The 12,972-nt window shown below is 48.4% G+C and overlaps 1 protein-coding gene across 6 annotated transcripts in view; it reads left to right on the top strand.

The window, feature by feature from the left end:
• LOC140393977 (uncharacterized) overlaps positions 1–12,972 on the top strand; it is a 55,965-nt gene that overhangs the window by 21,418 nt on the left and 21,575 nt on the right. For all 6 annotated transcript variants that reach the window (XM_072480689.1, XM_072480688.1, XM_072480690.1 and 3 more), the window contains one exon: positions 6,341–7,898. In XM_072480689.1, coding sequence (XP_072336790.1) covers positions 6,341–7,898 — 1,558 coding nt within the window. The remainder of the gene's footprint in view (positions 1–6,340; positions 7,899–12,972) is intronic.

The raw sequence follows: 12,972 nt of genomic DNA, 5'->3' as shown, positions 1-12,972 counted from the left end.
GCTCTCTGGGTTGGCTTGTGCTGAATGGATTTGGCAGTGCGTTATTACTTGGTTTGTGGCTGCATGCTAACCACAAGTTAGCACAGTCAAATATGTTCCAGAACCATTCTAAACCTCAGATGCCAGTTCTGGCTTCGCTGTCGCACTCTTAATTCCAAATGTTGGCTTCGAGTTCAAGGGCTCCGGGGAAGAAAATCTATCCTGACAGACAGGCAGTACTGAAGAATTGCTGCACTTTTGGCGGTACCGTCTTTCCGAATGAGACATTAAGCCCTGTTCAGGTGGATGTAAACAGTCCGTGGGCATTATATGGAAGAGCAAAGGATGTTTTTTTTTTTCTCTCCAGTGTCCTATCTCCTATTTACTCTTCAATGTAACAAAATCTGGCCATTATCACATTGCTGTTTCTGGGACTTTGTTGAGTGTAATTTGGCTGTCGGTTCTTCTCCATTACAGTAGTAACTACACTCTAAAAATGATTTCATTGGCTGTAAAGCACTTTGAGGCTTTAAAAAAGTGGTACATAATTCAAGCCTGTTTTTGAAAAGATGACCATGGTCTAATGAAGCTGTGGATTTGCCCACGTGGCACACTTTCTCTTGACTGGCTTGAACAGTGTCCACAATTTGAGGCCTCGTCTTACTACCACAACTTTCAAATTGGTTACTTTTTCCTTTTGATATTTTGCTGGGACATCATATGCCCTCCATATCCATTAATATTGGCGTCAATTGGTTCTTGAAATGCCTCTACGCTTGTGATGACTGAATTTCTTGAGTGCCTTTGCAGAAATGAAGCACATGTGAGCATGCCTCATCTGTTTCTGCATCTGCGCCAGGTAGGGTTGAGTGCTGCACTTGGAGGCCATTGTCCAACAAAGACACAGGATGGCGCAGTGGTTAGCACTGGGACTACAGCGCTGAGGACCCGGGTTCGAATCCCCTCCCTGGGTCACTGTCCGTGTGGAGTTTGTACATTCTCCATGTGTCTGTGTGGGTTTCACCCCCACAACCCAAAAGATGTGCAGGTTTGGTGGATTGGCCAGGTTAAATTGCCCCTTAATTGGAAATAAAAATTTGATACTCTAAATTTATTTTTAAAAATAAAAAATAAACATACACAGGATTAAACTCGGGTATGTTAGGTGGATTGTGGTGTTATAGTCATCTAACTGGTGAAAAACTAGGAACAGTGATGTCCAAAAAGATTTGTGGTTCATGTACACAGATCACTAGAATATAGCAGTCAGAGATAAAAATAATGCAAAGGGCTCATGGAAATGTATAGAGCAGTAGAATGTGAAGGGGAGTCCTGTGGTGGTACTCAATAAGCTTGTTGCCTATTTAGTTTGCGAGATAAAATTATTCTTGGCTGTTATAAGAACATGAGAAATAGGAAGAGGGTAGGCCAATTATGCCACAAGCCATTCAATAATATTGGGGCTGATCCTGTACCTCAGTCACATCCTCCTATAGTATCCCCATATCCCTCAGTATCCAGGCATCTATAGATATCAACCTTCAACGTACTCGATGATTGAACATCAACAGCTCTCTGGGGTAGAACATCCCAAAGGTATACAACCCTCTTTTAGAATCATAGAATTTAGAGTGCAGAAGGAGGCCATTTGGCCCATTGGGTCTGCACCGGCCCTTGGAAAGAGCACCCTACGCCTCCACCCTATCCCCGTAACCCCACCTAACCTTTTTTGAATGCCAAAGGCAATTTATCACGGCCAATCCACCCAACACGCACGTCTTTGGTCTGTGGGAGGGAAATGAAGCATCCGGAGGAAACCCACGCAGACACGGGAAGAACGTGCAGACTTCGCACAGTGACCCAAACTGGGAATCGAACCTGGGACCCTGGAGTTGTGAAGCAACTGTGCTGCCCAATTTTTTACAGGTCTGCAGCTCCCTGAGAGAGCTCCGCAGCGGTTGTCTCCCATGAGGGAGCTCATTAAAAGCACCAGCCCGTACCCTCCCTGTTCTTAGTGCATGCCTTCTTCCTATCCTTCCTGAGAGGACTTAGCATTTCTCAGTACGCATTTCACATTGGCTCCCTGTCAATTGACCAGCAAGCATAAAATCATATATAGTGAAGAAATGTTCTTATTGACCTCTGAAACTGTGACCCCCAGCTCTAAACAACTTAGACAGGGGATACATCCTCTCAGTATCTACCCTGTCAACGCCTTTAAGAAATGTATGTTTCAAGAGATCACCGCTCATCTAAACTAAGAAGTATAGGCATAGTCTGCTCAATTTCTCCACATAGTACAATCCACACCTCCCATCCATCCAATCCCCGGAATCAATCTTAGTATTGATATGCCATCAATTAAGACGGAAAACGCAGAGCGAATTAAATTATGGCTTTAATTGAGTTACAACAGAGCTGGCAGTGTGCCCCAGAATGAGGCAGTGTGAGAGGTCGGCAGTTTATATACCCAGGCCCCAGGGGGAGGAGCCACAGGCAGAACCAAAACCGTACAACATGTAATATAGTGGCAATACTGTACAACATGTAATTCTGTGGCAGCACAATAAAACACAGTGGTTTCACCACATTCACTGCCTGCTTAAAAAAAAAAGAGAAGTCCGGCGGGGTGAAGTGAACAAGTTGCATCAGAGATTGAGTCTGACGGGGGCTTTGATTGTCTCGCGTGACCGCCTCAGGTTCGGCTGTGGTGTGGGTATTGTAGTCTGCTGAAGCGTTGAGGCCTGCGTGTCCGGGAGCCAGACAGCTTCTGTGTTCTCAGGCGGGTGGGCAGCAATGGGGGAAGGGGGTATAGGGTCGGGTCGAGTAGTAGTAGAGAGGGGAGGAATAGAGTCAGGAGTGCCGGTGACAGTCGCTGGGGAACCTGCGGGTGCCAAATCCCGAAGGGAGACTGTGTCCTCCTGCTCGTCATGGTGAGCCACATAGGCGTACTGGGGATTTGCATGGAGGAAAAGGACCCTCTCGACCAGAGGATCCGACTTATGAGTCCTCACATGTCGTCGTCGGAGGACGGGCCCTGGAACCGTCAGCCAGGTCGGGAGCGAGACCCCTGAGGTATCCTTCTGAGGAAGGCAAACATCCTCTCGTGGGGGGTCACATTAGTAGCGGTGGATTTGATGAGTGGGCGGGCCTTGTCCGCATAATTGGGGACCCACTGGGCATAGTACGAAAAGAACCCCAGGCATCTCTTCAGGGCCTTGGGGCAGTGGGGGAGGGGGAGTTGCAGGAGGGGGCGCATGCGGTCGGGGTCGGGCCCTAGGGCTCCGTTTTCCACGACGTAGCCAAGGATGGCTAGTCGGGCTGTGCGGAAAACGCATCTCTCCTTATTGTATGTCAGATTAAGGAGCTGGGCAGTGTGGAGGAATTTCTTGAGGTTGGCGTCGTGGTCCTGCTGATCATGGCCGCAGATGGTGACATCATCTAGATACGGGACCGTGGCCCGCAGCCCGTACTGGTCAACCATTCGGTCCATCGCTCGCTGGAAGACCGAGACCCCATTGGTGGCGCCGAAGGGAACCCGGAGAAAGTGGTAGAGGCAGCCAGCTGCCTCGAAGGCAGTGTACTGGCGGTCCTCCGGGCGGATAGGGAGCTGGTGGTACACGGACTTCAGGTCCACGGTGGAGAAGACCTGGTACTGCGCAATCTGATTGACCATGTCAGATATGTGGGGAAGTGGGTACGCATCGAGCTGCGTGTACCGGTTGATGGTCTGACTAGTCGATGACCATCAGATGCTTCTCCCCAGTCTTGACGACCACCACTTGAGCTCTCCAGGGGCTGTTACTGGCCTCTATGATCCCTTCCCGCAGGAGCCGCTGAACCTCCGATCTGATGAAGGTCATGTCCCGAGCACTGTATCGTCTGCTGTTAGTGGTGACGGGCTTACAGTCTGGGGTGAGGTTGGCGAAGAGCAAGGGAGGGGCGACCTTAAGGGTCGAGAGGCTACAGACGGTGAGTGGGGGCAGGGGTCCATCTAACTTCAGGGTGATACTCTGGAGGTTGCACTGGAAGTCGAGACCCAGACGAACGTCCATGCAGAGGTGTGGGAGGACGTAGAGCCTAAAATTTTTGAAATCTACACCCCGTACCGTGAGAGTCACGACACAGTACCCACGGATTTGCACGGTATGCGACCCAGAGGCCAGGCAGATTCTCTGGGCTGTGGGTAAAACGGGAACGGAGTAGCGCCATACCGTGTCCGGGTGTATGAAGCTGGCTGTGCCCCCGGAGTCAAAAAGGCAGACTGTCTCGTGGCCGTTGATCTGGACCGCCATCATAGATTTTGCTAGGTGACGAGGCCGAGACTGGCCTAGGGTGATGGAGGCGGCCACGGGATGGCTTCGGACGGCGGACGGGCCGGTCGAGAATAGCAGAGGCCAGCTGATGGACGGGCGAGCCGGGGTTCCGTGAGGCGGCGGTGGACTCCAAAAATGGCGTCGAAGGAGCGGCGGTGGACTTCAAAAATGGTGTCGGAGATGCGGCGGGAGACTTAAAAAATGGCGCCGGAGATGCGGTGGTGGACTTGAAAAATGGCGTCGGAGATGGCTGCCCCCGTGGGTGGCGGGTGGCGTCGGCTGATTGGGGGTCTATCTGCAGGAGGTCTGGTTTGAGGCCCAGATCCATGTTAAACAGCTCTTTAATTTATTGTCAGTCAATTAAATTGATATGCCATCAATTGAGACGGAAAACGCAGAGCGAATTAAACTATGGCTTTAATTGACTTGCAACAGAGCTGGCAGTGTGTCCCAGAATGACGCACTGTGAGAGGTCGGCAGCTTATATACCCAGGCCCTAGGGGGAGGAGCTACGGGCAGAGCCAAAACCGTACAACATGTAATATAGTGGTAATACTGTACAACACGTAATACTGTGGCAGCACAATACAACACAGTGGTTTCACCACAAGTATTTGTTGCATTCTTTCCAAGTTTCCTTTCTTGGTTAAAATGACCATCCAAGACTGTACACTGTGCTCCAGGTATGTTCTCACTGATGTTGTGTTAAGATTTCTCTACTCTTGTACTCAATTCTCTCTCGGCAACATATATATTATTTGCTCCTTTCTAAGTCCTTTTGCAACCTATTTGCATTCTCCGCACAGCTTAGTTTCACACCTATCTTTACATCATCGGCAAACTTAGATACAAACTCTTGTTACCCACATCTAGATCATTAGTATTGTTTGTAAATAGCAATAGCCCAAGCATTTATCCTTGCTACGCCCCACTGGTTACAATCTGGTAAGTTGAAAATGATCCTCTTATTCCTACATGCTGTTTTCTATCCACTAACCAATTTGCATGGATAATATTAGCATATTATTCATGCTAATATGTTATCCCCAATCTCCTGAGCCCTAATTTTGTGCAATAAACTCTTTGGCTTTTCTGTGGTTTTTTGAAAATCCAAATACACGACACCCACATGTTCACCTTTATCCATCCTCCTTGTCAAATCTTAAAAAACCTCTAATAGGTTTGTCAAACATGTTTCCCCTTTCATCAATCTGTGTTGACTTTCCCAGTTATATTTATGATTTTCTAAGCTTCCCATTGGCACATTCCTAATAATAGGTTATAGCTTTTTCTCTACTAATGGCAGGATAACTGGCCTACAGTTCTCTGTTTCTTCTCGTCTTTCTTTCTTGAATAGTAGGGTTGCATTTGCTACCTATGAATCCACGGACTTGTTCTTCGTTGTAGCTTTAGTTTCATCATGCAGTCTCCTACTTCAGCTTCTCCTTTCCTGGGACTTCAAATTGTGAACTATCTGTTCCCTCAGCCCTTTTCCCTTCAGGTTGTGAAAGTTCAAACCTGATCACCTAGGGGCTAGTTTAGCACCGTGGGCTAAACAGCTGGCTTGGAATGCAGCGTGGGTTCGTACCGGCCTCCCCGCGCCGGAATGTGGAGACTAGGGGCTTTTCACAGTAACTTCATTGAAGCCTACTTGTGACAATAAGCGATTTTCATTTTAATTTCACCTAACAAATTCTGTCTTCTACTGTTTTCAACCTTTTCAGTTTGATTACTTGCAGGGGAACACAGGCAATAGGGAAACTACGCTATACATGGAATTTGTAATTATTGTGGCAAAAGCCTATTTTAAAAATATTACTCCACTTCAGGGATGGGAAATTATATAATAGTGTTCTGTTGTATGTATGAGGGTTTTTTTTTTCAGAAAAACCATCATTTTCTCACAGTTCAGTTAAGATAGAATCATTACTTATGCGATCAGAATTATTGCTATTAACACAATAAATGGACAGAATTTGCTGAAACTTGGTTATGGGTACTGTAATCTGCCTGTATCACTTAAAACTTTTTGATGTCTCTCCTAGCAATTCAGGATGCATGTACCGGATTGTGCAGACTACGAGTCTGGATGGGAAGAATCTCCTGAAATTAATTCCACTTTCCAGCATCCCCGGACACTACATTCCCGTTTCCACCGGTAGTACCTCTTCCAAAGTAAATGTGTCAACCGTGTTCCAGGTTGCAACGCCACCTAAAACGACAGCGTGCTGTGCTCCAACAGCATGTTTTCCTGTGTTGCAGCACACCAACACAGCAAGGTTTCTAATAACATCATTTGAAGGATCAACCAGCCAAAGTGTGACAACCCCTGTCAATCCGTCACAGGACAACATATTTACAGCATCAGCAGTTGCATCTTTGCAATGTCCTAGCCTAACTACGCTTACTTTGCCTGGTCTACCTGTGCAAAAATCCCAAACAACTCCAAGTTTAAATACGGAGCAAAAATCTTATAAGTTAAGAACAGTTGCTTTGCACGATCCAACTGTACAAAAAACCCGACCATCATCTACTCTGCCAGCAGACCAAAATTCATATAATCTAAGAACAGTTACTTTGCCTAGTGCACCAGTGCAGAGAGCCCAAGCATCTCCCACTTTGGCTCCCGATCAAATGGCTTATAATCTAACGGCAGTTACTTTAGCTGGTCCAGCTGTACAGAATGCCCAAGCATCTTGCACTTCAGCCATGGACCAGAACACGTACATGCTTTTAAAGTCTCCAGTATTGCCTGCTGGCCATCATCTTCAGATCCCTGCAAATGCAGAAGTCAAATCTGTTCCCGCATCTTCACTTCCCCTTGCTATCCAGCAGAAAATTTTGTCTACTGCAGCATCGAGTCTCACTAACACAACCGAATTCACAAAGTCATCTCCGACTGTCATTTATGTTTGCCCAGTGAACACCGTGAAGACGGTGCAGAAGCGCCTCCCGAACATTCGCCCCAAGAGCATTTTGAACCTGTCCACAACCCTCCTCACAAGTGATGCCTCTTTTCCAAGCCCAACTGCACCTGCTACCTTTGCCTGCGGTGGAGTAGTTTCAAATGAGCAAATCCTGTCCAAGGATAGTCCAATGAAATGGGTGGTGCAGAAGAATCCGCAAACTTTAGCACACTGCCTTATTCCAGTTAAATCTTCTAATAACTTGGCCTCGAAGATCTTGAAAAGCTTGGCTGATCAGCAACACACAGAAAGCAGCAACACCAACCTGGCACCATCGCCATTAACTACACCTGCACAAACAGCGGCAGACCTATTTTCTCCATTCAAGGAAAATGCCCTAGTTATGTACAATGGTAAAGTCTACCTAGTCGTACAAAAGAATGGTGGATTGCCTAGTCCGTGCCCCAAGAGTGTTCCCGCTTCCATGAATCATGCTGAGAAAGAGAATGCTGGAACTGCTATTTTACCGCAGATTGATTTACTGACCAAAATCAAAGAGGAACCAGAGGATCCTCAACCTGTTGAACAGAAGATACAATTTTTAAGCCAACTCACAGATTACTGTAGAACGGCAGTCAGTGTCCAAAGTATCCATGACCAGCACAGAGCTCAAGATATACCAGGCACGCTGCACGAGGTAAGTCTTTTCATAGTTTTACATTTAATAATAACCTTTATTAGTGTCGCAAGTAGCTTAACACTGCAATGAAGTTACTATGAAAATCCCTTGGTCGCCACACTCCGGCACCTGTTCTGGTACACTGAGGGAGAATTCAGAATGTCCAATTCACCTAACAAGCACGTCTTTTGGGACTTGTGGGAGGAAACCGGAGGAAACCCATGCAAACACGGGGAGAACATGCAGACTCTGCCCAGAAAGTGACCCGAGCCGGGAATCAAGCCTGGGTCCCTGGCGCTGTGAACTAACAGTGCTAACCACTGTGCTACTCTGTCGCCCATAGTTGGATAGAATGAAGAAACGTTTGTGCTCTAATTGTGCTGCACTTCACGCTGTTAAATAATACTTTGCAGATTGTCTGCTGATTGTTGTAATACTCAACTACACAGAAGTATTTTGTTTTGGACACCAGCAAGACTTCCTTTTTTTTTTGTGGAACTGAGTTTTTTTTAAACTTCTGTTTGTATGTCCCAGATGTCGTTTAGAACAAAGAACAATACAGCACAGGGACAGGCTCTTCGGCCCTCCAAGCCTGTACCGCTCATGATACCAACCTTTGCCAAAACCCTCAGCATTTACTTGTGCCGTATCCCTCTTTACCCATCCTATCCATGTTTTGTCAAGATACCTTTTGAACACCGTTAATGTATCTGCTTCCACAACCTCCCCTGGCAACGTGTTCCAGGCACTCCACCCTCTGCGTAACAAACCTACCTCGCACATCTCCTCTAAACGTTGCCCCACAGATCTTAAACCTATGCCCCCTTGTGACTGACCCCTCCACCCTGGGTAAGGGTGCCTGCCCATCCACTCTAGCCATGCCCCTCATAATCTTGTAGACCTCTATCAGGTCACCCCTCAATCTCCGTCTTTCAAATGAAAACAGTCCAAATCTATTCAGCCTCTCCACATAGCTAACACCCTCCAGACCCGACAACATCCTGGTAAACCTCCTCTGCACCCTCTCCAAAGCCTTCACATCCTTCTGATAGTGGCGACCAGAATTGTGCGCAATATTCCAAGTGCGGCCTTACCAAGGTTATATACAACTGTAGCATGACTTGCCAGTTTTTATACTCGATGCCCCTTCCAATGTAGGCAAACATTCCACATGCTTTCGTGACCACCTTGTCCACTTGTGTTGTCACCTTCAAAGATCTGTGGACCTGCACGCCCAGATTCTCTCTGACTTTCTCTATTCCTAAGAGTTTTACCATTCACAGAATATTTCCCCTCTATATTACACCTACCAAAATGCATTACCTCACATTTAAAAAAATATATATTTTTATTCTCCTTTTTCACATTTTCTCCCACATTTACACTCATCAACAATAATCAGCAACAGATATGTCAATCCCCATAACAATAACAACGATCCCATCCGCCCACCAACGCCCGAACATCAACCCGCATGTTTACATAAACAAATGACAAAAAGGAATCGGGGATTACCCATAGTCAACCCTTAATATACACAGCCCCCCAAACTAATGTTCGATGTTATCCAGTTCTTGAAAGTACATAATAAATAGTGCCCATGACTTGTCGAACCCCTCCGAGTTTCTCCTCAGTTCGAACTTAGCCTTCTCAAGGGTCAAGTATTCCAACAGGTCCCCCCGCCACGCCAGGGCGCAAGGTGGAGAGGCTGCTCTCCATCCCAGCAGGATCCGCCTTTGGGCGATCAACGAGGCGAAGGCTATGATATTTGCCTCCGCACCCGTTTCCAACCCTGGCTGGTCCGACACCCCGAATATGGCCTCGTGGGGACCCGGGTCCAGTTTCACACGCACCACCTTGGAAACTACCCTAAACACCTCCTTCCAGCACTCCCCTAGATTTGGACAGGACCAAAACATATGAACGTGATTAGTGCCCCCCCCCCCCCCCCCGCAACGCTCACACACATCCTCTACTCCTTCAAAAAATCGGCTCATCCTCACCCTCGTGAGGTGCGCTCTATATACCACCTTCAGCTGTATCAGCCCCAACCTCGCACATGAGGTGGAGGCATTCACTCTCCGGAGCACCTCACACCAGACCCCCTCTATAGCCTCTCCCAGCTCTTCCTCCCACTTTGCTTTGATCCCTTCCAGTGGTGCCTTATCCTCTTCCAAAATAGCTCCATACACTGCTGACACTGCCCCCTTCTCCAGTCCCCTTGTCGGCAGCACCTCCTCCAATAATGTGGAGGCTGGTTCCTCTGGGAAGCTCTGTATCTGCTTCCTGGCAAAATCCCGAACCTGCATGTACCTAAACACTTCTTCCTGCTGCAGCCTATACTTCGCTTCCAGCTCCCTCAATCCTGCAAACCGACCCCAAAGAAACAAATTGTTTAGTGTCTTAATCCCCTTCTCTTCCCATTTCCGAAAACTTCCATCCCACCTCCCTGGCTCAAATCTGTGGTTCCCCCGAATCAGCATTTCCCTTGACCCTACCCCCAACCCGAAGTGTTGGCAAAACTGCCTCCAGATTTTCAATGAAGCTATTATTACCGGACTCTGAGTATTTTCCCGGAGCTATCTGGAGCGGTGCTGTTGCTAGTGCTTTCAGCCCCGACCCCCTGCACAAACTCTCCTCCATTCTGATCCATTGGGAATCAACCCCTCTGACCCAGCTTCGCACCTTCTCTACATTCGCCGCCCAGTAGTAGTAAAACAGGTTCGGGAGACCCAAACCCCCTGCCGGCCTTCCCCTCTGTAGCAGCACCTTTCTCACTCTGGCCACCTTCCCTCCCCATATGAACGAGGTAATCCATCCCTCAATCTCCCTGACAAAAGACTTTGGCAGGAAAATCGGTAGGCATTGAAAGAGAAACAGAAATCGCGGCAACACATTCATTTTAACCGCCTGTACCTGACCCGCCAGTGACAGAGGAAGGCCATCACACCTTGCCAGATTGGCTTTCACTCTCCCCACCAAACTAGTGATGTTGTACCTGCGAAGCCTCCCCCACACCCGGGCAACCTGCGCCCCCAGATACCTAAAGTGAGTCCCTGCCCTACGGAATGGCAGCCCCCCCCCAACCCCCACCCCCGGCCGAGACACCACAAAATACTCACTCTTGTCCAGGTTCAGCTTGTACCCCGAGAAAGACCCAAATACCCACAGTAGCTCCAATATTCCTCCTATCAACGAACTCGGTTCCGACACGTACAGCAGCAAGTCGTCGGTATATAAGGACACCCTATGCTCTATCCTCCCCCGCACTATACCTTTCCATGCTCCCGAACTTCTCAATGCGATGTCCAACGGCTCAATCACAAGTGCAAACAGCAGGAGGGCATAGGACATCCCTGTCTCGCCCCACGGTGGAGAGAAAAGTATCTCAAACTGATATTGTTTGTGCGGACACTCTCCTTCGGCTTATATAATAGCTTTACCCAGTTCACAAATCTTGGTCCAATCCCAAACCGTTCCAGCACTGCCATCAGGTACCCCCATTCTACCCGTTCAAACGCCTTCTCGGCGTCCAATGCCACAACTACCTCTGTTTCCTTCCCTTCCACCGGTGCCATAACGAAGTTCAAAACCCTCCTAATGTTCGAAAACAGCTGCCTCCCTTTCACGAACCCCGTCTGATCCTCCCCTATCACCTTCGGGAGGCACTCCTCCAGCCTACCCGCCAGTACCTTCGCCAATACTTTTGCGTCCACATTCAGAAGTGATATGGGCTGATACGACCCACACTCCGTCGGATCCTTATCTTTTTTTAGCAACAGTGAAATCGATGCCTGCCCCAAGGTTTGCTGCAACACCCCCTTCTCTATCGCCTCTTCAAACATCCCCACCGTCAGGGGTGCCAGCTTATCCTTAAATTTTTAATAATATTCCACCGGAAACCCATCCGGCCCTGCCACCTTCCCCGACTGCATCCTCCCAATCGCATCCTTTATCTCCTGCTCCACTATTGCTCCTTCTAATGTAGCCCTGTCCCCCTCCCCTAGCCTCGGGTACTCCAACCCATCTACAAATTCCTGCATCTCACGGTCTCCCCCGGGTGGCTCTGACTTGTACAACCTCTCATAAAACTCCTCACAAGCCTTGTTAATCAGCACTGGAGCCACCACCAACATCCCTGCCCTATCCCTCACCTGAAGAATTTCTCTTGCCGCTGCCTCCCTCCGGAGCTGACCTGCTAACAGCCTTATCTCCATGTTCATAAACTTCACTCCTTGCTCGTCTCAGTTGGCGCACCGCCTTCTTGGTGGACAGTCGGTCGAAGCTCGCCTGTAGTTCCTTCCTCTTTTCCAGCTTCGCTGGGTCCCCATCTTCTGCATACCTCCTATCTACCTCCAACATCTCATCTATTACCCTCTGCCTCTCCAACCTCTCCTCTTTGTCCAGCCTGGCCTTAAACGATATTACCTCACCCCTCACCGCCACTTTTAGAGCCTCCCAGACGACTGCCTTCGACACCTCACCCGTACAATTAAAACCTACATATTCCTTAATTACTTTTTCAATTTTCTCACAGAACACGTGGTTCCCCAAAAGCCCCACATCCAGTTTCCACCCCGGTCTCTGCGCTACCCCCTTCTCCAGCACCATATCCACCCAATACAGAGCATTATCTGACACTGCAATTGCAGAGTATTCCGACTCCTTGACTCCAGCCAGCAAAGCCTTTCCCACCACAAAAAAGTTGATCCGCGAGTATACCTTATGGACTGCTGAGAAAAACGAGTACTCCCGTTCCCTTGGGTGCAGGAACCTCCAAGGGTCCACCCCTCCCATTTCCACCATGAGCCCAGCCAGCGCCTTTGCGCCCCCTGATGGGACCAGCGAGCGTAGCCGTGATCTGTCCAACCTTGGCTCCTGCACCAAGCTCCAGTCCCCCCCCCCCGCCAAGACATCTCACCCCCTTCCACCCAGTCCCAGAGAAAGAAACACCAAATAAACCCAACAATCCAACCCCTACAATTCACTAACATAACATTTAACCGTCGCAACACAGGATGCCAATTATCTTGAACTCTGTAACAATGCAAAGAGAAGTAAATTGCAATACAAATCAGTAAAAAGAAAGTTG

Source organism: Scyliorhinus torazame, chromosome 17 (assembly GCF_047496885.1).
Source record: "Scyliorhinus torazame isolate Kashiwa2021f chromosome 17, sScyTor2.1, whole genome shotgun sequence".
NCBI classification, from domain to species: Eukaryota; Metazoa; Chordata; class Chondrichthyes; order Carcharhiniformes; family Scyliorhinidae; genus Scyliorhinus; species Scyliorhinus torazame.
The sequence above is the reverse complement of the archived record's forward strand: the minus strand, read 5'-3'. Positions and strand labels throughout refer to the sequence as shown.